The 27762-nt window shown below is 32.7% G+C and overlaps 3 protein-coding genes across 3 annotated transcripts; 2 read left to right on the forward strand and 1 right to left on the reverse strand.

Moving 5' to 3' along the window:
- The first annotated feature begins 7811 nt into the window (after positions 1-7811).
- Positions 7812-9519, forward strand: GATL3 (galacturonosyltransferase-like 3). The gene has a single exon (XM_088118127.1). It carries the CDS (start codon positions 8161-8163, stop codon positions 9160-9162), a length of 1002 nt encoding a protein of 333 aa, XP_087974253.1. The 5' UTR covers positions 7812-8160; the 3' UTR covers positions 9163-9519.
- Positions 9520-17267: 7748 nt separating this feature from the next.
- On the forward strand, positions 17268-17704 carry RTFL17 (ROTUNDIFOLIA like 17). The gene has a single exon (XM_022294948.2). It carries the CDS (start codon positions 17391-17393, stop codon positions 17520-17522), a length of 132 nt encoding a protein of 43 aa, XP_022150640.1. The 5' UTR covers positions 17268-17390; the 3' UTR covers positions 17523-17704.
- A 5416-nt stretch (positions 17705-23120) lies between these two features.
- On the reverse strand, positions 23121-27460 carry SOG1 (NAC (No Apical Meristem) domain transcriptional regulator superfamily protein). The gene is made up of 6 exons (XM_022294947.2): positions 27204-27460; positions 25591-25732; positions 24870-25056; positions 24284-24777; positions 23579-23953; positions 23121-23464 (listed from the first exon to the last, which is right to left on the reverse strand). Exons 1-6 carry the CDS (start codon positions 27209-27211, stop codon positions 23411-23413), a joined length of 1260 nt encoding a protein of 419 aa, XP_022150639.1. The 5' UTR covers positions 27212-27460; the 3' UTR covers positions 23121-23410.
- Between the last annotated feature and the right edge of the window lie 302 nt (positions 27461-27762).

The following is a 27762-nucleotide window of genomic DNA, read 5'->3' on the forward strand; positions in this document are numbered from 1 at the left end:
TTATTTATTTCATATATATATAAATACTTTTTTTTATTGCATATATCAGTTTTGGCAAAAGTTTGTGATTGAGTACTAATCTATATTTATTTAATTTTAAAATTTTAATTTTTTTTCCACGAAAATTCCATTTCACTTGATTATTTAGACGCATTAACCGGATACGGCATTGATAGCCTCTACTCGTGTCCTAGCTGGTCTGAGAGCTAGATTTGTCTCTTGTCCTGAGTTTTCCTCAAGTTATCTTCCGTTATTTCAAGAATTTGCTAAGCTTCTTGTGGATCAATGTCACTAGTCTTCTCTGCATCATTTACTAAAATAGCATTTGAAATGATTTAATTAATTATCGGTTGAGACACCAACCCACTCCATATTTTTACCATTCATATGGTTTCATTTTACTCTATATAATTTTTAATTCTTTTTTATAGTTGGTTGAAAATAATGTTGGAGTTATATATGTGATATTTAAAGTCTTTGTATAGTTTGGAGTGGAGTGAATAAATTTGAGATAAGTTCTAATGTATGATCTATTCCGTGTTACGTGAATTACGTCTTTGTCCTTAAAATGTAGTTGTTTCTATCAAATGATTTCTCGATTTTATCTAGACAAACAATGGGATCGAATAGGGATTGAATGCATGCATGTGATTTGTTTGGAAACTTAATTTATTACTATAAACCACAACAATAATACGAAAGGAACTGTGTACTACAATCTACAAATAATTGTTTCACACGTCTATAGAACATTGATAGTGAGATTGTAGATTAAGATTGATAGTTATTTTGTTTTAAATATTTATTTTTCTAAAAAAAAACCTTGGTAACTAAAAAAATTCTGAAAACTGTAAAGGCAAGTTTTAAAATATGTATTTTTATTTGATATATTTAGCTAGGAGTTGAAAGAATTGTCAAAGAAAAGTTTAAAATATAAAAATAAAATTGCAAGGAAATAAGTTTAATTTTTTAAAACTCAAAAATAAAAATTGAGTGAAAATGCAAAAATGAAAAGTGTTTTCCTTCCTTCCCTATGCTGCTGTTATGTTTACCACAAATTAAGAATCTGAATGGTAGGATAATGAGATTTTGTTTTCTCATTAACAAAAAGGTAAGGAAACTCAATCTGTGGACCTTACATTTTTATTCTTTTAAAACTATTTCTTTTTATATATCATTTCACGTGCTAACAAATAAAATAAAATGCTAAACATATGTTTCTAATTTTTTTTTTCTTTACTTTTGATTTCACTCGACCCAAAAGAGATATTATCTCATACTTATAACATTTCCTCTTCCTTTTACATTAATTTAAATTATTCTCCACCATTCAACCCAAAAGCTTAAGCACAGTACTTCCTACTCTGATACCATTTTAAAAATGAATAAACTACCACTCAACTCAAAAGCTTAAACTGATGGGTTGGGTAAATTTAATATCATACATACATTTTTTAAACAATAGAAACTAAATTGAGAAGACACTAAATATTAGTGACTAAAACATATATATATATATATAGTCCTACATTTTGATATTTCTTGTTTTATGCTGGTTTAAGTTCTAATAAATTTTGCATGTGAACTACACAGTTAAAGTCTATGATTGGCCAATTTGAACATTTATCAATAAAGATAATATAATAAAAAAATATTAAAACGTAAGCAATAAAATTTTTAAAAACACAAAAATATAAGACCATAAACATATATTTAGACTAAAATCAATCTTTTAAATTTTTGGTTATATAGTATAGAATGAGATTAAATATTGTATCCTAATCCTATAGTATTTTTTTATTTGAATTAATTTTGATTGATGTTTAATGTGGTTCCTATTCCCATTAAACAAATTGAGCCTAAAAGTGAACGAGTGATTAAAGGGAGGCCAAAATTAATTGGTCAGATAGATTAGACGACTGGTGAGATTAGCTGATGCGAATGCCAACGGCTATTATTTAATTGAAAAGGAAAATAAAAGAAAAGAAGTGTGAACGCGCGTTAAATCACATGCAAAAAATAAAAAAATAATAAAAAGAAAAAAACGGTATATATTTATTTAATATATTAATATATTATACATGAGTAGACGAAACAATAACGAAGGTGAAATGGAATGGACCCACAATTCCTGTTCTGGTGTCTTTATTTTAATTTAAATCCCTGAAAAGAGAAAATTAACAATAATAATTCAAAAGAAAATGCAAGTGGGGGCAATAAAAAGACGAATACGTCATATTTGCCGACATGGAAACTTCAAATTTTAGTTTTAATTTTGGAGGAGAAAAATGTCAAATGAAATTAGGCCACTTGGAAGGAGTGGGTGTTATGTTATGTAGTGTTGAAATGGGAGAGCAAGTTGGGTGGGGATGGGGATGCAATCTCTCCCACCTACATTAATCTCCCTCTATATTTATATTACATGCTTTCGACTCTTCTTCATATTCTATGGGCTGCCATACTCTCAATTCCACCGTCCCATTCGTACCCCATCTCCGTCGTTACGTAGAATAGTCAAAATCAATTGACTCAAGTTTTGGCTGGTCATTTTTTACTAGTAAAAACTGTGCGATTCAGTTCCTGTTAAGGACAACAATACCCTTCGTATTCGAGTATCATTTGATTCAAGTTCTAATTAATGTGAAATTTTGTTAGCACTGCACTCCTCCCCAATCCAACCATTCCATAGAGTTTGAAAGTTAAAATGATTGGATTGGTGGTCTAATTTAACTTATTTACTTATTACTTCAACTAATCACGCATAAACATGTTCGTTGAAGGGTCAAAATTGGGGTTGGAAGAAAAAATTGATGTGGTTTTTAAAAGGACTCATTTGAATTAAATTAACTATAAATATGTTCGCATGTATGGAATTAATCTAAAATAATCTAACATGTTAATTAATTGGTTAGTGGAGTAATTTTTAATGCTTTGATAGTTTATAGATCAATAGGATAATTAAGACTATTGGTCAACTAAATTTAATTTATTTGCTAAATATCTTCATTTGTTATATTTAAATGTTGATAATCCTTGAAAAGTGTAAATTCAAGTTATACAAAGTCATTTACCGTATTAATCACTATGGTCAACATCTCATTATTTTGAAAACTAAATCAAACAATCATAATCTGATCATGCGAGAAATATAAACTAAATTGAAATATACAAATGATTAAAAATTTAATTAGTAGGCAATAAATAAATGAATTAGTAGTGGGAATATCCAAGAATATGGGACTGGTGTATTTATAAAGCTTTCTATACTAATCGAGGAACTCCCAGCCCAAGGTTTGTTATTCAACATTTGCATTGCAACTCATTTATATTTTATATTTTCCTCGTCACATTAAAATTTTAATATATACATATCATACACAAAATTATTTGTATTTACACTAATTATTAGTTCACGTAAATATATATATTTTCAGAAAATAAAAGGCCAAAAACTACCAGACATCTGTAAACACAATAAGCAATCCAACAAATATTAATCAGGAAAATAAAGAGTTTTAGAGAAATAGTTTTTGGGTCAAGGTGCAAAGCTAGGTTATATCCTTAGGGAAGACGTGACACTCCTTGCACTAAGTTATTCAACACTCTCCTCTAGAGATACAACACCATTCAAAAAAAACTTTGCTTGCAGAGCTAAGCTCTCTTACCATGAATCCAATATAACTTGTACGTTCAGTAAAAAAAAGGAACAACTTGAAAGACGATTTATATTTTACTGACAATCTATATTTTTTTATGTGAAAACAAAAAACTATTCGGCGAACCACTTCTTTAAGAAGAATATATGATTGAAGACCAAACCTTGTATCTGTGTTTTGTCCTCATTCACATGCTTGTTAAGAAAATCATATTTTGTTTTCACTCCTATGCTTCCTAAGAGAATCTTTTAGGAAGTCATCCAACCAAAGGTTACTTCAAGTCAAACACACGCTTGACTTTGAAGTTTTTATAATAAGCTTTTCAAGTCAAATAAGAGAAGGTCAATATAAACATTTAATGTAGTTGTGATATTATGTTTATGAGTCTTAAGATTGTCGTTAATTAGTTGAAAATTATACATATATATTTTGAAAGGAGAGATTTCAATAATATAATGGAGATTATATTATTAAAGGCATTTACCATAATTATAATTTAATGCAAATGATGAGTTTTGAAATTAAATTTAGGAGTGAGAGAGAGCATTGGAATGAAATGTGATTGGTCAAACAGTTTAGTTGCTTTTGCAGCAGACTTCAGCTGGATGATACTAATAATAGCAACTTGATGCATTACCAAACAACATGAAGAAAAACAAAAAGTCTAATATTTGAAAAGCTAGTGGCCAATTTCCATTTTCCAACCCTACCCTTTACCATAATTATTGTACTCTTTATCCCCCCTTTTTTTCCTAAATTAATTGTCAGATATGGGATTGTGGCCTTGCTTGATTCATTCAAGAAATAATTTAATTTAATTTAATTAATGAAACTTCCGACTTTTTTCTTGTGGTGTTTTAAACAATGACGTGGTGTTTCCTCCCCCACTTACCTTAATACTAAACTAGGATATTCAATTAACCACTTTCTTTCGTTGATTATCCTACGAAGCCTAATTAAAAGGAAGACTCTACGAAAGCTATTGATATTAAAATATATACATAAAAAATATCCTTTCGATATAAAGTAATCAACAAGTTCAATCTTTCATTTTTATCTTTGCTGTGATTGGAAAATACAGTGGAATAAATATATAAGTTCATCTTCAATTTATTATTCTTTTTATTGGAGCGTATCTTATAGGTGTGAAATTATAAATAATATATGTAAATCCTTATCTTGAGGGGGTTTTATCATAATTATTTGTTTGATCATGACAATTTTCAGGCTTGATTGCAAAGATCATACTTTTGTTATACAAAGAATCTGAAAAACATAGTAGTCAATATACTATCCGATCAATATTCGAGAGAGAATATTGTTTTGTGTTCCTTGTGTAGGAGGAGGGTGTCTCTATTTCTAAAGGTGAGCTCCCGATGGAGAGATCGCTCTAAAAATGTGGCGCCTCATTAGAGAACGTATCTGTTGTCTTGGTGAATATGGCTCAACTTGATATTTCAACACACTCATCCTCACTTATGGGCTTTGATAATTATACAAGACCCAATAAAAGAAAATCATTACAAATAGGAAATAAACAACAATGCAAGGGTTTCGAACACAATATCTCACACTCTGATATCACGTAAGAATGAACAAACCATTACTCAATCTAAAATTTAAGTTGGTAGATTAGATAAGTTCAATTTATATATGATATCTCAATTGTTGTTGTGATTATGGATTCGTATGGGGCTAGAGGAAGAAATGTGGAGGAAAGAGAGAGGTAAAAGAGGGAATTGATTGTCGGAATATTTAAGAACTTAGAAAAGTCAAAAGTCAAACACACCTCCCCCTCCCAAAGTAATGAATTAGCTGTCACTGCTGCGTTGATTTATAAGCACCATCGGACCCAGTAATAGTCGTTTCCTCTTCCAAAGTCATCTATGCTTCTTATTTTTCGTTTCTTTTTTAATAAACAGAAGTACGATTGACTGTAATTGGAGTCTCCTAAGATTTTGTAGAAAAAAAATTGGACGAAGTTTTGAAAGAAAAAAAAAAGACTACATTCTATAATCCTTTCTTGATTTTCTTTTATTATTTTATAAAAATAAACAAGAATATGTTTGGTGATATTTTTTATTTTTCTTTTTCTAAAATTTTAAATTAAGAAAATAAATAATTTGTATGAAAATTAATTTTTAAAATTAAACGTCCAAAGATTTTAATGTTATATTTATTTTTTAATATTTTTTATGTATTTATAAGTCAAGAATAATAAAATAATAGTTTTATTTATGTTTTTCGAAAAATTGAAAACTAGAACCTTATTGAAACCTTATCTTGTTATTTATACGAATTTTGCACAATGTTGAAAATGATTTTTAAATATGGAAACCAAAAATAATAAATAATAAATAATTACTAAACACTTGTATTTATAAAAAATCAAAAGCGACAAACAAGAAATAGGATATACCAAGCCGGCCTTTACCGAATTACCGGTGAACTTCCCAAGTGGGCCGGGCCATATTTTCTATTCAGGGCTCAACCCAAAAGCGTTTTGGATTCAGGTCCATTCGGGCTTGTACCCATAAAGCCCAACCAAAATAGAGTATGACACTGCAGAGTTGGGCCGGAAAGGAAGGCATTAAGGCCCAAGGAAAATGGATGGGCTAGCCCATGTAATAGCTTTGTCGTGAAGTTCATGGACCATGTCCATATCCAAATAGATAGGGAAATTCTCCGAGTTATTTTAAAATCAATATTTCACAAATATTTTGGAATTAATATTTCATAATTGTCGATATCTTTTTATTATTTATACTTCTAGATTTCCAACATTAAAACATGAAATTTTGTCCCTAAAATACCCTCAATTGATTTTTTCACATTACATTTATTAGGTATTCTTTCCATTGATTATTTCTTAATATATTAGTAGTCATTCAAATATTTATGTTTTAATAATAGATTTAACGAAATAAACAAAGTTTTAAATTTAGTTATACTTATGCGGTGGGATACTAAGATTATAGATGAAATTCCTCGCGTTTTGTTTCAATCTTGGGTAGTTTTCACCTCTGATTTTTCGTTAAGTTTCTGGTGGCTTTGCCTTTATTCACGTGACACTTTAAGCTCTCATGCTTCCGACATTGACTCTATTATTTCTAGCGAATATTTATTATTTACCAAAATTTTCCACAGGTATTCACTGTTTTCGCAGCTTTCTTAAGCTTTATTAATTTTTGCAAACAATGCTGCAATAAACATTTATTTATGGTGGAAAATCAGTTTAGTCATTCCTACCTCAAATCCGTGAAGCACAAAATATCTCAATGTTCTCATGGGCAATAAGAAACATTGGTTTTCTTGATCTTTTTCTTTCATGGCAGGTAATATTAAAACAAAGTACATGCATCATATACCTAAAATAAAGACATTAATTATTCTCTAGGAAGATTTTAAGTTTAATTCTTATATTTGTATTTATGATGTAATATTCTAACATAATACAATATTTATTTTTTCTAGTTCAACAACATGGAGTAGAGATTAAAATATCCAATACATTTATAGATTATACCTAGCTTAATCAGAGATTAAAATATCCAATACATTTATAGATTATACCTAGCTTAATCGATTAAGACATATTTGAGTCTCTCAACTCTAATAATGTAGGTAGGTTGAGCCAGTTATTTTATTTATCTTTTTACGAGAGCCATGATTTCTACAAGCAACTTGGGGTTTTTGTAAGCCGCAGCGGCTGCCGCTGCCTTACCTACCACAACTGACAACACAACACAGTAATATTGCAATAAATATGAGAGAAATAAAATAAGGAAAAGTAATTGAAAGCATTTGAATTATTACTCATTAGAGCATTTACAGTATCCGTATCATAAATAAAATATTTGGAAAAAGATAATAAAAGATTATATACATAATACACCATCAACTGCCAAAAGGGCAGTTGTTAAAAATTAAATTCGGAAATTCCACCTAATTTCGATAGAGATTGGCCCAAGGCACAAGCAAAGTAAAGACGACGCCCACACCAGCGTCCGACGGTACCGATCATTACTGCCGTTAATAATCCGACGGTCCCAATCTAATGTCGTTGGATTTATATCCAATTAAAACCAGATTATATTGGTCGGATGGAAGTGGAACTTTATTATTATTATTATTATTATTATATTATTATTTTTTGACACGGGTTTCCTTTCTAGAATAAGTCAACTGTTTAGTAAAAGCAGCTACACTATACTACGTCTCACATTTCCATCAATCACGGCCGTTCGTTTTGAATGATTGGATTTTGATTGATTTTATGTACGGCTGTTGATGAATTTCTCTAATAGGCTCGTCCATGCCTTAAAAAACCCCACCTCATTCACGGCGATGATATGAAGATGCGGTCGTTTCACTTCCAGCCTGGCTTCTTTTGTCCGTTTAATATCCTGGGCCCACCATAACCTAAATCCTTTCAAATTCCCAATTTTACCCCTCCTCTTCTCTTTCTTTCTCAGTCCACGAAGTTGCAGCCAAAAAACCCCCCATGGCCTTTCTGGTTCTACTCTTCCTCCTCGCCACGACCGTAGGGTTTCCGTCCACGGTCGTCTCCGGCGAGCTTCCCGTTTTCAGAGAAGCGCCGGCATTCCGGAACGGCCGGGAATGTCGCCGTTCGGCGATGCCGTCCGTCATCCACATCGCCATGACTTTGGATGTTACCTACCTCCGGGGATCGGTGGCGGGGGTTTTTTCAGTGCTTCAGCACTCGTCCTGCCCAGAAAACATCGTGTTCCACTTCATCGTCACTCACCGGCGGTTGGAGCTCCGCCGCATCATCACCACCACGTTCCCGTACCTGAAGTTCCATATCTACCATTTCGATTCGAATCTCGTGAGGGGAAAAATCACCTACTCCATTCGGCGAGCCCTAGATCAGCCTCTCAACTACGCCAGAATCTACCTGGCCGACCTTCTGCCGGCCACCGTCGGCCGCATTATTTACTTCGATTCCGATCTGGTGGTGGTGGATGACGTGGCGAAGCTGTGGAATATCAATTTGGGAACTCGCGTGCTGGGGGCGCCGGAGTACTGTCACGCGAATTTCACGAATTACTTCACCCCTAAGTTCTGGTTCAATCAGGAATTTGCGGCGTCGTTTCGGGGGCGGAAGGCCTGCTACTTCAACACGGGAGTGATGGTGATCGATTTGTGGAAATGGAGGGAAGGGAAATTCACGGAGAGGCTCGAGAAATGGATGAGGATTCAGAAGAGGAACAGAATCTACGAATTGGGGTCGCTGCCTCCATTTTTACTGGTCTTCGCCGGTGATGTGGAAGGAGTGGAGCACCGGTGGAATCAACATGGGCTCGGCGGCGACAATTTGAAAGGAATTTGTAGGGATCTTCATCCAGGTCCGGCCAGCCTCCTCCATTGGAGCGGAAAGGGGAAGCCCTGGCTCAGATTGGATGCAAAGAAGCCGTGTCCGCTCGATAGCTTATGGGCCCCCTACGATCTTTCGCGTCATTCGTCTCTGTTTTCCGACAACTGAAGTCGCCGGAGTGAGAAACCTCGCCGTCGAGAGGCGGCAGCCGGTGACGAGACGAGTGAGCCCAAATGGCGTGTTTTGTTGGTGGTTATATTTTGGGCTGGGCTGGGCTGGGCTGGGATTTAGCGAATAATAAGGGGGTTTTTGTGTTCTGCTGCCACGATGTAAAAAATTGATTCCCTTTTGATTTTTAAAAACTTGAAGACTGAAGTGATGTTGAACAAATTTTTTGAATTTTTCTAGATGATTGACGATCTTTATGATATGATTAGGTTGAATCAGCCGACTTCATTCGATTGTAATTATATGAGTTCTTTCTTAGTTGAGAAATAAAAAATGTGCCTTAATTGATTTTTTCCACCACAGTTTTAATAATCTATGCAGATAACTTTTGTAGGGAGAATTCAATTTCATTAATGTCTATAATTTTAAACGTTTTCAAAACAACATATGTATAAAAGAAGTCTATTTAAACTCAAAACATTGGGTGGTGGGGCATCTCTCCAGAGACGGCTTCTTCGGCTTATAAGGTGGGGCCTTGTATAATTCTGAAGCCCATGGGCTTGGCCCATAACTAACATGACAGTTATGGTAAGTTATTCAGGTCAATCCAATGTATTAGAAGGCCCAAGAAAGTTCGCGAAATCGGTCTCCTTAAAAAGGCATATGAAAAAACGTGAATCCTTCTCAAATTGTAATGCATATAAAAATTAAAATTTAAACGATTTTCTTTTTCCTTTTTTCTTTAATTTAACAAGAAAGGATTTAAACATTCGATCTAAGAAGAGAGGTTTTTTATTTTTATTTTTTTGGTATTATAACAAATATGGGCTGAGAAACATTCTTTCACTGAGGGAGATTACGTTTTGATAGTTATCTTATATTATTACAAGGAGAAAATTTTGGATAATGATTAAATACCATGTAATTATTTAAAATTATATATAGGACTAATAAAAAATTTATATGTGACGTCCTAAAATAATTTAAAAATCGACAAAGTCTATTATGCCATTGTCTAATGACATCAGCTAATTGGATCTCCTATAAGGAGATTTGGCCCAATCTCGTTAAGCCCATGACCCATATTAGACCAACTAACACTATAAATATAATAATTCATAGTGATGCATCCAGAGCCAACCTGACTTAAAGAATTGACGACTTGAAACAACGATAATTAAAAAATATTGAATCTTCTCTTTGCCAAGCAAGCAACAGAATAACTCTTTTTAAGCAAGAAGACTTGAAGACTTCATCAAGCTACATCCGAAGAACTTCACAAACTACAAATCGAAGAATTTCATCAAACTATAAGCCGAAAGAACTCATCAAGTATAACTAAAGAACTTCACAAACTACAAGCCGAATAATCTTACAAACTACAAGCCGAATAACTTTACAAGCTATACAAGCGAAGGACTTCATCAAACTACAAACCGAAAAACTTCATCAAGCTACAAGCCGAAGAACTTCATTAGTAAGCCCAAAAACCTTATTCAAGCAACAAGCCGACGACTTCATCAAGCTACAAACCAAATATTTCATCAAGTTACAAGTCGAAAATCTCAAAAATAGTTCAACATAAACTATAAGCTGAAGGTACCAATTTATTTTATACGAGAACAAGCTCTTCAACACTCAAATCAAGTTTACACTTGAGAGAAAGTATAAGAGGACGAGATTGTAACACTACCTACATAAATACTGATCAAAATTACTAATTCGAGTAAAATCTTCTCCCAAATTCCTCACGAACACTTGCACCAACAAATTAAATGAATTATTTGGAAAACGAAAAGGAAAATAAATGAGCTAGACTATAGTTTCTTATAGATTATAGGGTTTGGGTTTTAGGTCTAAGGGAGTGTTATAAAGAATGGCGGTGAAGGTTGAAGTTGATGAGATTAGCTTAGCTGGCTTATTTAGTCAACAACAACATTAATTGATTTTTAGACATCAAATCTTGTAATATCTTCCACTGTACCATGTACCACACACCCAGCTGTTATTACTCCATCGTATTCTACGAATACACCTTCTCTAGTTTGCTTCCAAAAAACATGCTTAATCACTTGTTAATACAATGTTATTTTACCCTTCAAATCTACATCTAAACCCATCCTTGGAAAAAACCAGATGATAGCTTTAGTCCATCTGATCTCGTGGTTTAGTATCGTTTTTCATAATGTTCCATATCTGTTAGTAATATCAAGATAATTTATGTCTAAAGTGGACAATATCATATCAAGATATATCCAGACAAGGGATTCTCCAATACGTTTCTCAAAAGACATCATCTTAATGTAGATATTGCCCCATTCCTTATATACTATGGATTTTCATCTTTCCAAACTGATATAGGACTTTGGTTGTATTCCCAACATTACATTTTATCCTCGAGTAAAAAGTAAAGAAAATGGTTGGATGAATTTAAATTTAGAGGCAATCTATAAGATTTAACCAAATTTGGACCGTGTAAATCAAATTGATAATTTAACCAAAAAGCCATAGAGCTAGGTAGATTATAACTTTATATATATCTATAATTTTCCAATTTCGAAAGTTTTAATTAGAAATCCTTAAAATCACAATTAACTTGTTAATAAAATTTTATAATCTAAGATGATAAATGGAAAGGAGTACATACCCTTTGGTTCATTCTTGAAGTGTGACAACGCAGTTAGAATTTGATGGAAGTATTTGTTGTTAGAACACAAACAAGTATTCCAAAAACAGTTGGAAGAACAAAATCCCATAAATTCTTAAATGCATTAATTAAATAAAAATTTGAATTAAGGGGTAGGGCCCCTGGCTCTCCCTTTAATGGCAAACCAGAAGACTAAAAGAAAATGAATTGGCTAATGTAGATATAAAGTAAGGAGCATCCACGTGGGGGAGTTTTGTTTGTAGCGAATGTCAAGTGATGAAGCAAAGGGAAAAACAAATGGGGAAATGTGATTTGAGATAACACAATCATAAAGGCAAAGAAAATCAAAATAAACACCAAAAATCAAAATAAATATATTGCAAACAAAAGAAAAAAAAAATGCAAGATGTTCACGTGCAACTCTGACCCAACTTCTGACCATTCCTTGTTATGTACAAACAATGCCATTTGTTTAGAATTGGGCAAATTTTTAAAAGTGGAAGAATCCCAGTAAAAGACACTCTCTACTTTCATACTCAACCCTGCCACTGCCTTTTTTTCTTTTTTTCTTTTTTTTTTTTTTTCTCTTTTTGATTCTTGTGATCTTTCTTGTGAAATTTTTACTCACTCCACTTTTATGTGTGTGTGTGTGGAAATATTTTGGTTCGTGCAATTTCCTGAGGCTTTTCTGTCAGTTGCCTGCCTCTTTGCTCTCTCTGTGTAATAATTGTATATATTATCTCTTCTACTTACTGATTTTTTTTTATTTTTTTTGAATTTCTATTCTATTCTGTGAATTTTTCAGTTTTACTTTTACCTTGAACCCACCAAAGTTAATTTGTTTGAATTATGGGTATTTTGAGTTTGACACATACCTACCATGAAGCAAGATTTTCACTGGGTGAATTTCCTGCTCCGACTGCCAAATAATGGAACTAATAGGACCTTTCATATACTTTCATATATTGTCTTTTTTACTTATATTGTCAAATTTGAATTCACATGGTTTAATAAGCAATGTGAATGAAACTTACTTTGTTTGAGATGGTAAAATTTAGAGTTTGCTTAGTTATGTATGTTTCTGTGTTCAAGTGCTTTCGGGGTCGTCTTAGACCTTGTGATTGGGCTTTAACCTCCAAAAGTATTGATACTTCTACCTCTAAAGGATTTACTTATTACTATTGTTTTTCTTTTAGATTTCTTGTTTCACTCCGTTAATTAGTCTTTTAAAAAGATTTATCAGACTGTGAATATTCGTTTCTCTTTCAACTTGTTTTTTCTTTTAACGAACTTATGTATTCGAATGGTAAACATACTTGAAATGTGTTGAAATTGATAATTTAAAAAATAAAGTGACAGTATTTTGAATTATGGTAAATCTGTGGGTTGAAAATGGAAGTCAGTGGGAAGCTAAGGCAGGGGTTAGATATTTTGAACATGAGGAAAATAAATGGCATTAATTTGGGAAATAGAGGGTCATTAATGAGGGGTATGATCCCAATTGGTTTCTGCTTTTTTCAATTTATTCACACCAATACATTAGTTATTTTCTTTGTTTATTTTAAAGAAATACCGTGTATTATGGATAGGGATGTTGTCCCTCACTTATATATTCAGCAAATTAATTATTAGAAATCACACACCATTTCAAATTATTTACCAATATAACATATTATATTCTTGAATCGATTCAATTTTATTAGTGAGGCTATTCTATGCGTCTATTGAAAAACCTATTTTTGTTAAGAATAAACAAAATAAAGAGATTAGTGTTGAGTTTGTAAGTGAGTGCAAACAAAATCTCATATTTACCTAAAGAAGGGAGCGTTCCATAGTATATAAGAGAAGACAATTATCTTCATTGATATAAGACATTTTGAGTGAAACCAAAACTAAAGTCGGAAACGTTAGGTCCGAAATGGACAATCTTATACCATCTTCAATTACAAAACAATAAAATATTTGAGGGTATAATTTAAGAAATAGATTAACATAGTAATTAAAGAACACAAAGGGTAATGGTATGGCAATGGCCTCGAAATTTCACTTGACCTTTTTGAAATTCGTGAGTGTGTGATTTCAAACTAACCCAAGAGCCATTCTCAGGAGCTAGCTGCTATTTCCAATTAGAAGTCCAATGCCAAATTACAATATAATATACTCATATATAGTAGTGGTACTGTCCTGTCTCGTGTTATAAAAATAATTAAAATTATAAAACACGGTTAATTAAATACTAAGATAAGGAAAAAAAAAAGAATTAATAATTATATGGCGACAACTGTGTCAGAATTCCAGGCTGATTTTGAGTCTGTTCAAAGCCATGCCATGCAAATGCCAATGGGTTTATGATTAAAAAATAATTAAGCTAAAATCTCAAGATTTGCGTCGTGGCATGCCTTAATTAAACTTACACCTTTACTGGGCTCCGTGATTTGACCTAAACTTTTTACTTTCTTTTTTCCCTAAAAATACTTTAATGTTAGCTGAGATACTGTACATTGCTAAATTTTTAGATTTTTTTTTATATCGGTGAATGTCACGAGAGAAAAATTTAAGAATATCTACATTTAACTTTTAAAATTCAGCAAAGATTTAATTTTAACAAAATAATTGAAAAAGAAAAAAAAGGAAAAAGTGGGAAACTACAAAATTGTTAGGTTGGAAAATGAAACTAAAAGGAATGTTATTGGTTTATATAATGGTAATGTTTGGTTTAGGTGGCATTGGCACTAATTTTGTTTGATAAGACATTCAAATAATTCAAATTTCCCAGCTAACGAAAGAATCGGAAATGGGAGTGCTGCCAAAAGGTGCACTTTAGAAAGATAATTTAAACCACTTCCAGAAGAAAATAAAAAAATTAATAATTTAAACCAGCTCTAATTTGTCATTATTATTAGGTTGAGCTCTCAATTCGTCATCATATTATAGCCCTAATACGTGCAATAAATTCCGGGACAAACAATGCTACTCTTCCCAATAATTTACTTCCAATCATTATCATCCTCAATAAATAAATAAATTAATTAATTAAACTGAACTTGTGTTAAAATTAATTGTGATTAGTTACACCAACGATGAAGACTCGGACAGTGTTTACCTCATAGATTCAGCTTAATTAGGGCTAACTAGGAAACCTAACCTAAGTTTATTTATCTTACACTACGAGTTTATTAATTTCTTAGGCTACACAAATTCAGACTATTGAAACTTATCCTTTCATGTAAAACAAGGAAAATTAATTTCTTGGAGTTACGTTTTCTTATTTACGATAATGATTACAGATGGATATGTATTAGATATTTAATATATAAATTAAATTTACTCAACCCATCAGCTTAAATTTTTGGGTTGAGTGGTGGTTTATTCATCCTTAAGATGGTATCGGATGATCCTGTGTTCGAGAGTTACGTACATTCTTTATAAAAGGATTACACTAAAAGAAGACTAAATTAAACAGAATATTAGAACCATAACATTTTACCTCTCCATCAGAGCGTTAGGGGTGTTAAAAAAACCCAATAACTCGACAACCCAACCCAAACCGTAAGAATTGGGTAAATCCGACGGTTCCTATATATGGCCAAATCAAAAATTCTGGTTGATCCCAAAATCTCTCTTAACCCAACCAAATCCAACCGAGCTCTAGTTACTCGGAGACAAATATGCATACTCCTGGAGATATTTATAAGATGATGTAAGGATTGAAAGAGAGTAGAAGATAGTAGGTAGGGTTTGAATAGGGGTGTGGGGATGATCCGACAAAGAGGGAGATGGAATTAGGGCATTGGCATAGGGGTCTCTCGTAAACAATGGAAACTTGGCTCCCTTGCTGGTTCAATGGCCGACCCACTGTGCTGGTGGTGGGTGGCCAAAAGTCCTACACACACCAATCTTTGTATTTCTATTAGGCACACATACCCTAAAGCTGGGGGCCCGACCTCCCCCATGCTCTTAAATATTCTTTGTCTTCTAATTTTTCTCATTTAGATACAACGTATGTAAACCACCATTGCCACCTCTCCCATCATTTATATCCACCATACTATTACTATTATGTATAATATATACTTTTGTTTCATATATAACTCTATTATTATTTTTTTTAATTGTTTCTCGTCAATCATTCACTATATATTACATTATTATTTACTAGATTATAAGTTTGGTTCATGAACTTTTAGAATTGTATTTTTTTATAAAATTTTTTAATATGTTCATAAATTTTAAGGGTGTGTCGTCTACTAATCCGTGGACTTTTAAAAGATTTTTAATAAGTTTATGAATCTCAACTTTGTGTTTATTATCTAATTCATATATTATATATAACTTCGTCAGTTTTAATGATTATGCCACTAAATATATGAGTCTAGCTATCTAAAATAAGCTTGTCAAGTAATCCTCAAATAATTAAATTAGATACTTAGGAGTCGGTGAACCTCAAAATTATTCTTTGAGGTCCTAAACCACCCCAGCTATCTGATGAGGACTTGGAAAATTATTCTTTTAAATTTAAATTGACAATTGAAATTACTAGGACAAAAGATTCAATCTTTTTCAAAAGTTAAATTATTTTAAATTATATGAATATTTGTTTGTTTATGCAATTTCCATGTGGTTGGCTTGTACAAAATAACATTAATTTTGGGAAATTTTGTTCTCAGCTTATAAGCCGTGCTAATTATAATTCCCTAGTTTTTAATATAATCTCGAGGATTCTCTTTCATAAATCTTTTTTTTTTCTCGATCAAATTCTCTTTCATAATTCTAGATCCTTAAAAGTAGATTTCATTTTATATATCAAAGTCAAAACTGTCATTTACTAACCGTGTAATATATAGTTATGCTCCCTTGAATTTCCACTAATCTCATTTCCTTCTCTTATAATATCTCCCATTATTTTTTTTCTTTTAAAAAACCTATAATAAAAATTATTAAAATAATCGACAATCCACATAATAGACTATTCGTTGGAGACAGAGAAAAAAAAAAAACACCACATCTTCACACATCCCAATTTTACAAAGAAATTCAACATCAAGTCCAAAAAACACAACATAGAAATTCAACTTCTTTTCTTCAAACTAATAATTCCAAGATGGTAAAATGCATCTTTTCACAAAAACGTATATAAATCGAGAAGGGATAGGAACGGGAAATCAAAACTATTGGGATCAGATGAGATGGCTATATATATATATATATTCTCCTCTATATATCTTATGGACCACACACACACACATATAGATGCAATAAATTGAAATATATGATTCCATATTAAATAACAAGAGAAACATAAATATAAAAATTTAAATATATGATGGTTAAATGTGGGTCCGATGTGAGGATTGGTCTCGTGGGTATGGGGGACACATGAAACGAAACTCTCTATCACGCTCCAAAATATTAAATAAAAAAAAAAAGCCAACTCAGTCATGACTCACACCCACCACTTTTTTCTATATAAGAAGAATCCTCCGCTGGCTTCCCCCACATCTCAAATCCAACCTCAACAAGAAGAAGAAGAAAAACGACTAAAAATTTCGAAAAGTTTTGCGTTTTGTGTTAAGTTTTGAAGATGAAGATGAGCGGTGCGACGACGAAGAGGAGGGTCTCGAGCCGAGGGCTGGGCGGGGTTGTGAGAGAGCAGAGGGCTAGGCTTTACATTATCAGACGCTGTGTCGTGATGCTTCTTTGTTGGCATGACTGAGCGGCCACGGATCCAAACGCTGCGTTTTGGTTTTGGTGGCTGCCTCTTGTATATACCTTGAAGGGTTTTGAGTTAACAAAAATTTTTGTATTGGGGTAGGCGTTTTAGTTTTTTGTTTTGAGGAAGCAATTTAACGTGTAAATCTGCAATCCATTATATTATATATATTCATATTCTACCAATTTTAACGGCTCCAAATTTCTTTCTTTGGCTAATTTTGTTGTTTAATTTGTTGATGGGTTTGGAAGTGGGGATCTTCAAGAAATTATTTGAATTAAGGTATGGAATGGTGGATGGGTGTGGAATTGGATTGGATTCTCGAGAAAAGAAAAGCCCCATGTGCTGAGTTCTTTTCAGTACCCCCTTTTTTTTGCCCTTTTTTCTGTGTGTCTGGACTTGTTTCTTTTTGGAATTTGCTTTTACCCCTTTCACCTTCACTTCACCACTTGGATTTTCTCTTCCTTTTTCCCTTTTCTCTTTTCTTTTCTCTCTTTATTGCTTTTACCATACATTTAATGTTCCATTTTTTTAATATCACTTTTAGGTTGTTTGACTCATAAATGTATTCAAAGTTAGAGCCTATGTTTGCTATGTTAATTGCGTTTATTCTAAATTATGAATTTGTTAATGTTCTAGGGTTATAAAAATTTATCACAAATTTATTGCAATGAGTGCAACTGAAGTTCTACGTTAGTTAAGAAATAAATTGATCTATAGTTAAGTGAAGACAATTATCGACAATGATATCAAGTTTTTTTATTAATCCAAAAGAAAAGCTATGACTCAAATTTATCTCACTCATTTTCTTTCTATATAATCTATTACTATATGATCATTTATACTAGTCAATCTTCTTTTTAAAGTTCTTAAAATTTGAAAAGGAAAAAAAATCAAAATTTAAGTTTTTTATTATATTAGTCAATCTTCTTTTTAAGTTCTTAACAATTGAAAAGGGAAAAAAATCAAAATTTAAGTTTTTTTTTATATAGTTTTTAAATGGATGAATTTTCATAAATAATTTAGAATTAATAGATCTTTTCAAGCAGCCTAGTTGTAATTGGTATAAATCTCCAACCAATAAGTTTTAAGTTGGATCCCCATTCCCACATGTTATACTAAACAAAATAGATATTTTCAAATGTGGTAAAAATTTTGAAATTTTATAAACATAGTATAACCTAAATCAAACTAAAACTCAAACACAAGGAAATTCACTGCTATTTAAAAAATACATATTAAATTTATGATATGAAGCGAAATTTCTCTACTAAATTTTGGTTATGGTTTTCTTAGTTCAACTATTTATTAGAATGAGGGATTGAAATATCAACCTTTAAATGGTGAGTTGATAACATCTTACCAAATAAAAAAATATATATATATATAAAATGATATTTAGAAATAAAAAAATATAAAAAACCGTTATCCCATGAACATGACTTGCTGGGAGTAACTTGCTTAGTTGAAATAATTGTAAGAGATCATCACCTGAGAAGGAAAATTTGATAATTCACGTGCTTAAATTTATAAAACTATCTATAGTTCAACGAATGTGGGATAAATAATCAAATCGAACAATTGATTATCTTATCTTAGTCAACATGAGCATAGCTCAACGGTAATTGATATTTACTCCTTCCTTCAATGTCGGAGGTTCAATCCCCCGATTTCTCCAAATTATTTGTACTAAAGAACGATTGATTATCTTAGTTTCATATGATATTACATTATATGTGGATAAATTCTTCTAAAGAAAAGAAAAAGAGTTTTAGCTTTATTAGAACCAAGTTAAGTTAATAAACATTCTCTTGTATAATATAACGAGTGGATTCTTTAACAAGAGATTTTGAATATATACACCCATCATAGATTAAAACAAACCATTAGGTGATGCGATGATAATAAAACCAAAAGAAAAGATGGGTTAGTGGAAAAAAGGTTAAAAAAGCAGTGGAATAATATGAATGATAATGTAGAGGGGAATTTAAGTAGGGCCATTAATGATAGGAAGTGAAGAAGTTGAGATAAGATTAATGATAGGAGTAGGAGTTGGACTATTTTGGTCCAAATTAACACCCCCACTTCCCCTTCCCTTTTTCCCTAATTCCAAACACACATAAATAAATAAAGTTAAGTTAAACTATTAATTTCACAATTTGAATTTGTACCCTTAGACAAAATAATATATAGCATTTGGGTATTATTGTTGTATCATGTTTTGGTTTAGGTGGAGGATTAAATTATAATAAAATCATAAACGTTGGGGTAATGGGTTGATTAATTTGTCCCCAAACAAACAGCATTTGATTGTATTAAAATGAATGGATTGTTGTTTGTTTAAGGATACTTGGCCTCTCAAATTAAGGGTCGTTGGTGGTCAAAAAGATTGTGTGCTGTGGGACACTCTTCAATTATTGCCCTTCTTTCCGTAGGCCAGTTGTCTCTTCTCTTGTGCAAAGCCAAATTTGATGAAAGTTCAGGGATAATTTATAATTTAACATGATTTTGAATCAAACAAGCCTATTTGATGTAGCTTAGTAATAATTAAAACGTTATTTCGATAATCCTATGAAAATTTAGAACATATTGAAAAATGTAAAATCCATATCCCAATTTTTACTTTATGAAAATTGACTACAGTTACTTAATTATATCACATAGTGGCAGTGTCATTATGAGAGGTTGTTGAGTCCTCATTTGTCAATGTGTGTAAACATGCAACACTTAGTCAAAGTAGTAGTTAATATATCTCTAAGAATAATTATGCTATTATATATCCAACTACCAATATTCATTCAACCCATCACATAATATGAATTCCTCTAAAGTTTGCAAAACCATTGTCCACCACAAAATCCCTTAATAATAATCATGGGCATTAAAAGTTAAAACGTTTATTTCTTTTGTTTTATCTACTAAAAAGAAATATATTCTCAAAAGAAAGAAAGAATCATAACAAACCATATATTTTAAAATATACCTTACTTTGTACAATCTGTATTTAAAACACACTAGAAAAATGCTACTTATTTATATATTCGAAATAATAATTAAACCACTCTTGCTTATGGGTTTAGCTTACAAACAAAACCCCACACTTGGACAAACAAAAAATTTAAATAATTTTAGTTTGGAAGAAAACATTGTGTCGTTGGTTTTGTATTGCTGAGGGACATGCATTAAATATTGATTGAGAAACCTTATTAATTAAACTATATGCTAATAATTAGGAACACACATGACGTATTGGTCTTATTCCATTTATGTTATACTAATTAAATATACGGATTTCATAGATATTTTTCTTTTCCGAAATAAGACGTATAATTTTAAAAAATAAGGGAAAATGGAATACTATTTATTGATTTTGTAGGGTGAAAAATATACGGGAATGTTAGAAATATTTGGTGACACGTGGTGAAATGGAGAAGGTTAGGGAAAATGATAGTGTGGTGTCGGCCACAGAGGAGAGTAGCACTAGCAGCTCTGGCAGGGAAAAAGACAGAACGTGGTTGGTCAAAACGGCAGCCTTATCACATCCACGTGCACTTCCCAATCTGTAACCCCACCACAGCCGTCCGATTCTTCCTATCAAGCCGCGGGGCCCGCCATCCTCCATCTTTCCGTCAATCATAGACTTTCATTACATGAATGCATCTTGACCCTTTTTTCTTTTTTCTTTTCGAAAATTTTCGGTAAATATTCTTGCACACGTTTCTGTTTATTTATTTTTAATAAAGAAAAATGTACCGCATAGTTCCAATTTCTAATAATTCAAATATGATAAAACAATATTTTTACATATGCTTTGGTACAAATTAGAAATAATAACGAGAAAATAAAAACTTGTTTTGATTGTTTTTAAAATGTCTATACAATTGTGAGAATGTTGTTAAAAAATGAGAAGCAAGAAATAAAGTTAATTATAAAATACTTAGGTTCCTTAAGAAAATTGGAAACGAAAAATAAGGAACGAGAACGTTATCATTATTTATGAGGTAAAATCATAATTTCTCATTATTTATGATTTTACATTTTTGATTCCAAGCATGAGAGTTTTATTTTTAAGTTAGATACTCCATTTTTTTTAAATATATGAGGCCTAAGAATATGATGATTGAGAGTATGTTTTTGTTAGGAGGATATGTAAAACTAAAATTTTTAACCATTTTTTATTTAATAAATCACTCTACATTTTAAATGGAGGTTAAATTATGATTAGATAACTAGGAGTTGGTTTCAATTTAGTTGTAACCCTATGGTTTTGTCTAAGTTCTCAAAAAATCAGATTTTAGAAAAGTTTATCAAATAAGAAATTTTCTTTAGGCATGGATGAGAATGTGATGAGGTGACGTTATATAAAGCATGTATAAAAGTTAAATTGGACAAGAAATAGAGGAAGTCAAGTGGGATTTCAGATAAAAGAGAAAATGTGTCGAGTAGAAAACAGGTAAATTTTGGACAATTACGATATTTCTCATGTGCAGTAAGACCCATAATTTTTTCACACAACCTCCATCTTCTTTACCAAAAAATTTATCTAATTTTATCTATTTTTTAAGCTACTTATCATATTTATAAATTTGTAACCAAAAAAATAATTTACAAATATGACAATTTTCTTTTTGTAAATTATTAATATACCATTTTTCTATCATTCATAAAGCGTATCACTAATATATCATATATGTAATCTATATCATTGATATTTTTTTCAATAAAGTATATGTAACTTGTTAAATGTAGCTCATTGATATACGAGTTTAAACACCAATGTCATTTTTACAAAATATTTTATCTACTCTACTCATCACGCCTATTGGTCATATCACGGAGGCAAGGTCCTAATTAGAATAAAGTAAAATTTTAGATGTTTATGTCAATGGAAGCGTCGAATTCTCAATTTGATGAAAATGTAGAATGAAAATATCACAAAATTGTTGATGTTGATGGATATTTATAAAAATAAAAATTCATAACAAAAATTTAAATTAACAAATAAACATCTTACACTTTTTAAATAAGTTAAAAAACTATTAACATTAACCTTATATCCATATTAATGATATTATATTCATATATATATTTTTTATATATTTTATCAATTTTTTTACAATACTACGTAAATATCTCGTCATGTTGATGTCAAACTCATGGGCACATGAAAATATCGATATTTTGATGAAATTTAACAATACCGATTCAACCCCTCATCTATACCGAACCTATGAACACATGTCGACGTGTGGGCAAGAAAATGAAGGAGAAAGGAGGGGGACCAAGGAGCATACTGGAATTTGAATGCCGGACGCAGACGCAGGCATCCTATTCCTAAATCCTAAAGGCCTGTCGACAAGGCAACACCACACGCACTCGGGGGACAACCATTTGCTTTCATCCTACAGCTATAACCCAGCAGTCCCCTAAAGCCACTCTCAGCCAGCTCATGCTCATCTCCTCCACCAATCACAAAAAGTTGTGAACTTTGGATGGATATCCACACCCAACTCAACTCCAATTCGTTTATAACATCTTTATCTTAGTTGGTTCTGAAAACGACTCCCCAAAACCACACACACACACACAGTTCCTTTCTGGTTCTATAAATGTCGTCTTCTTCTAGTCAATAAAGTTCAAGCTTCACACACAACACAATCCACTTTTCAGTTTTCAGTTTCCAGTTTTCACTCTCTTCTGTTCTAAGCGTTTAAACAAAGTTCAAACATGAGTTTACAGATGCAGTTTTCTTTACATAGCTGCCACTTTTGTGCTGCATATCACGGTCACAGCTCGTCGCCAAAAAAAATATATATCGTCACTTTCGAGCTTTGTGAAACAGAATGAATGTTAATCGATTGCAGCACAAACAAAATTCTGGCACCACATTCTTACTCTACCACCTTACCTCCCCAGGCCAAGAAGCTTTCTTGTGATCCAAAATCCTGTTCGAAGCACCAAGATAAATTCATTTTAGTTTAGGGAGGAACAGAATTCGAGTAAATGATGTGTTCGGATAAATCAATGAACTGGCTGTAGAATGAAAAATGTAGACATACAAGCTGGCTAAGTCGAAACTCTGGAGGCGTGTCGAGTTCGATGTTTGCTGGATCAAGGACGAGATTTTGGCACTCCTCTAGATCCTTCTTTAAATCCTCTGGTCCTAACTTTGCGTATTCGGAAAGACAAGACTTGCTCCCCGATGCGCCATTGGTGGAGTTCCCTTCCCTAGGGGGAGACTGGCTCTGAAGAAGATCGTCACACAGAGACAATGCTTCCACAAGCTGTTGGGAGTCTAATATGTTCTGTGACTCTCCTTCCCACCATTTTGGTTCTTCCTCAAGCTGATTTTCATTATCGTCGATCACTTCATCAGAACAACCATCTAGCTTGACGATATCGGGATTGTCTAACTTCTCGAATTCAGGTGGAACCTGATAACAACCAGACCCATATTAGAACTAGAGAACAAATGATGCATAACAATGTAAATATAAATATTGGAACCAGAAGTGACATCCATTTTCAACAGATGCCAGCAGGTTTTTAGAGAAACTAGCTGTTTCCAGCAAAGCTAGGACTGAAACCTATAAATGGAGAAAATTAGTTTTCTTCAGCATTTCAGATTCAAAATTTGCATGCTGTGAAACGAAACACAAGCCGTAAGAACTAAAATCAATCTGGATCATATGCATATCACCAGAGCATGATTTGTGGGTTCGAATTTATGGAAAATGAAGAATAAGATATTGTTTTTCATTTACCTGAGGAAGGGTACTTGTGGAAGTGATAACAGAATCTGGTTCCGGATCAACATCCGCAGATCTACTTTCAATGCGAGGAGGCTCAGGAGTCACAGACTTTGGAGTGCGGGGATCAACTTTTACGGCATCAATGATTTCAGGAATCTCCTGTTCAGTAACTTCACCCTGCTTGACATTTTGTTGCTGGAAAAATATTTTGGAAAGGACATATTCTCCATCCCTCTCATCTTCCTCTGTCCCTAGGTGATATTGGTGCATAACCCAATTGGTTTTCTCAGCTCTGCCTCCTCTGACAAAGCTCATGTATAGAACCATAATCTTCTTACACCCTTTCTGAACCCCATTGATGACCACAGGTTTTGTCCTTCCAGTCTTATGCCAGCGAACATCTCCAAAATCATCATCGGTTATCTTCCTACGCTTTCGAGTTCCAGTGTTGTATGCCTTGATTGCTCTGTGAAAGAAGTGGGATACACTGCCATCTTGCTTAACACCTATAATATTTTAACCACAAAACATTTTAATCAGAGATAGCACATATCAAACAAAATTAAACCGGGTCGGTGTTTGTCCAGTCTTGACCAACCTGGTAATTTTTGAGGATGGGTATAACATATGCCGTCATCTTCAAGAACAGTTGGTATAAACTCATCAATGAAGGGATGGGGCTTTGAACCACCAATACCAACTTTGGCTAGTAAATGCCATATAATTTCTTGATCAGAAGGATCAAATTTTACACCCCTAGGTAGTCCTGGCCACTCTTGAGCAACCTGGAAAAAAAGAGATTTCAACTGCCCTAAGAACCAACATAAATTTTAGAGAAATTTAATATTGGCAACATGTAAAGCACATCAAACAGTTATTGAGGTTAATGAGTTAAGAGTTAGTACTATCTTGCCAGGATGTAACTTTTACTGGATTAATAACATCCAACATCAGCTCTTGAAAGGAAACTATGAATGTCTAACACTCTTCCACATCAAAAAGCCATCAGTGCAAGTGGACAAGGAAGTTGGAACTAAGGAAAATAGTATAAAAGGTTTGCATTACAAAACAAGTCCGAAGCTTTCTACATCAGATGAAGCAAAGGTATGTCAGCAAGAAGGTAGAATGTAAAGAAAATGCTGATCTTAATAGGAAAACTTTGTAACAGAGTGAAATATTATAGATCTTTTTAGTTTATCACTTTCGTAAAAATTTGAGTATATGCTGAATCTCAGAACATGAATAAAATTTATCACAAATTATAACCGATAGACCTGAACACTAGTATCTTTCTATTAAATAAACAATTGAAGCTATACATCACTGTTATCAATGGTATGTTGGCAATTCGGACAACTTCTGCTGGGGTTGCTTTTCCATTCAACACTTCGAGGATTGCTTGTCCCAGATGCACTCTTAATTTTTGTTGCAATTCTATTGCTATCTACCAACCATGATGGTCTGCAGAAATCAAACATGACACCAGAAAGTCAAAACCATGGACTGTTACGTTCCATTATGATAAAATCCATGAGATCTTGATTAAATTTCAGTTAATTTACATGTGTACTTAAAAATCTACAAGGAACTTTTGGGTTTTGCAGAAATAAAACCAATAGAGTGGTTGATTTCATTTTAACACATCCAATTCATCCATCAATTTATACACCCAAGGGAATGAATTCAATTCGAAATAGTTTGGCTTTCAGCATTATAAGTGATGTAGGGAATTATAGGGTAGTTTTATGATTTCCTTTTCGTACAATACTTTGTTAGTAGATAGTAAGTTGACTCATAACAAGCGACCAAATTATGAACACCTCTATAAAAAGACCAAATTATGAACAAGCGACCAAATTCTCAGTAAGTTGAACTAATCCGTCTATAAAAAGAGGTTTTTGGCATTGAATTTGAATAATTTAGAATCAAATTCAGTTATGAATAAAGACTTCCCCCCAGTATTATGAACACCTTGTTAATCCCATCATTTACCCGTTTTTTCCCTTTTTCGGATCAACTAGGATAGGGAGAAGATACATTGATAAATAAAAGAAAGAGAGAAGATCGCTAGGCATTGACCCATAACAAGCGACCAAATAAAAAATGAAAGATAGTTTTACTTTTCCTTTACTAAGGCTTAAAGAGGGCCTGAAGTTAATAAAAAAACCTACAGAAAAATCAGTCATAAACTCCAAAACAAAGAAGATATAATGAATGGGAATACCGAAACCATGTTTCATCATTGAAAGACTGAAATTAGCCCATCTCATATAACTATTTACGAGGATATGACATGACAATAGTAAAAAATAAACTAAAGAATGAAACAAGCCGACATTAGTAAGATTTATAGCAAGACTTGGGAGGGGTGTCTTAAACATGTAGAAACTATTCTAGAAGCTCTAAGTGAGCACCTGCTAAAAAAACATCAGGAACATTTGGCACCAAATGAAAAATATGAGCAGCATGAAAATAGGATGTTTGGAAATAAGATGCCCTCTATTTGGGTACCCGAAAAGTGGGTTGAAGATAAAGGACGTTGTGGTCATATGAAAATGAGAGAGATACTAAAGTAATTTACACAGAAACAGAAAGCCTGAGGAATGAATCAAGCTTCCAATTCCACAAAACGCCACTTAGTAAAGTAATTATTGGGTAATTCTGAGAATGTTAACAAAGACAGGCAAATCGAATACCTAACTAAAGCTCTCTCTTATTCTTGGTTTTAAGGTAATCCCAACTAAGGAACCAACTCTATTCAGACAAGACAATGAATACTGAGGCCGCCGAGGGAGCTACAGGCATGGAATTCAACAAACGTGAGAAAAATGGGGTTGTGATTGAAGACTAGCAGAATTTAAACAGACCCAAATACCAGATTGCAACCATAAACCAACAGAATGATCGAAAAATCTGAAAATGAAAGGGGTACCTCGCCATGGAAGACAGCGAACGGGAGATCCAGAAACTGTTATTTCTCTAATCGCTGTCGCCCCATCTACTTTTTGATGCTATACCGCGTGAGAGATTGAAGAGGCGATCTTCGGTTTTCGAAACTTTGAGGCCCAATTACTGTTCTCCTCCCGTCCTGTCAGTGATGATGGAAAGGATCTTTCTTTTCACCTTTTCCCACACGAAGGAATTGAGAAATTTGAATATACGGAGAAAACTGGTATTTGTGGGGAAAGTTTGAATTAAAAATGGCTACCAGTCTACCACTTTCGTAGTGGGATTAGATTGTGTGCGGCTCCGTAGAATTTTCAACCGGCGACTTGGAGTTGACTTTAATATTAATCGATTTTCCATTTGTTTTGTGGTCGATGATTGGTCTTCTACTTGACTGCGTGCGACCAATTCTACAGACGCGCACACATGAATAAGAACACAATATTGCAAAATGTTTTTTTTTTCTTTTAATAACATCAACTTTTCCACTAATGTTTGGGTGTATGCATAATTAAGTATAATGTAATAATGTTTAGTGTTTTGTT

The sequence above is a fragment of the Momordica charantia genome (assembly GCF_013281855.1).
Source record: "Momordica charantia cultivar OHB3-1 chromosome 9 unlocalized genomic scaffold, Mcharantia_2.0 BLBB01000009.1, whole genome shotgun sequence".
In the NCBI taxonomy this organism is placed as follows: domain Eukaryota; kingdom Viridiplantae; phylum Streptophyta; class Magnoliopsida; order Cucurbitales; family Cucurbitaceae; genus Momordica; species Momordica charantia.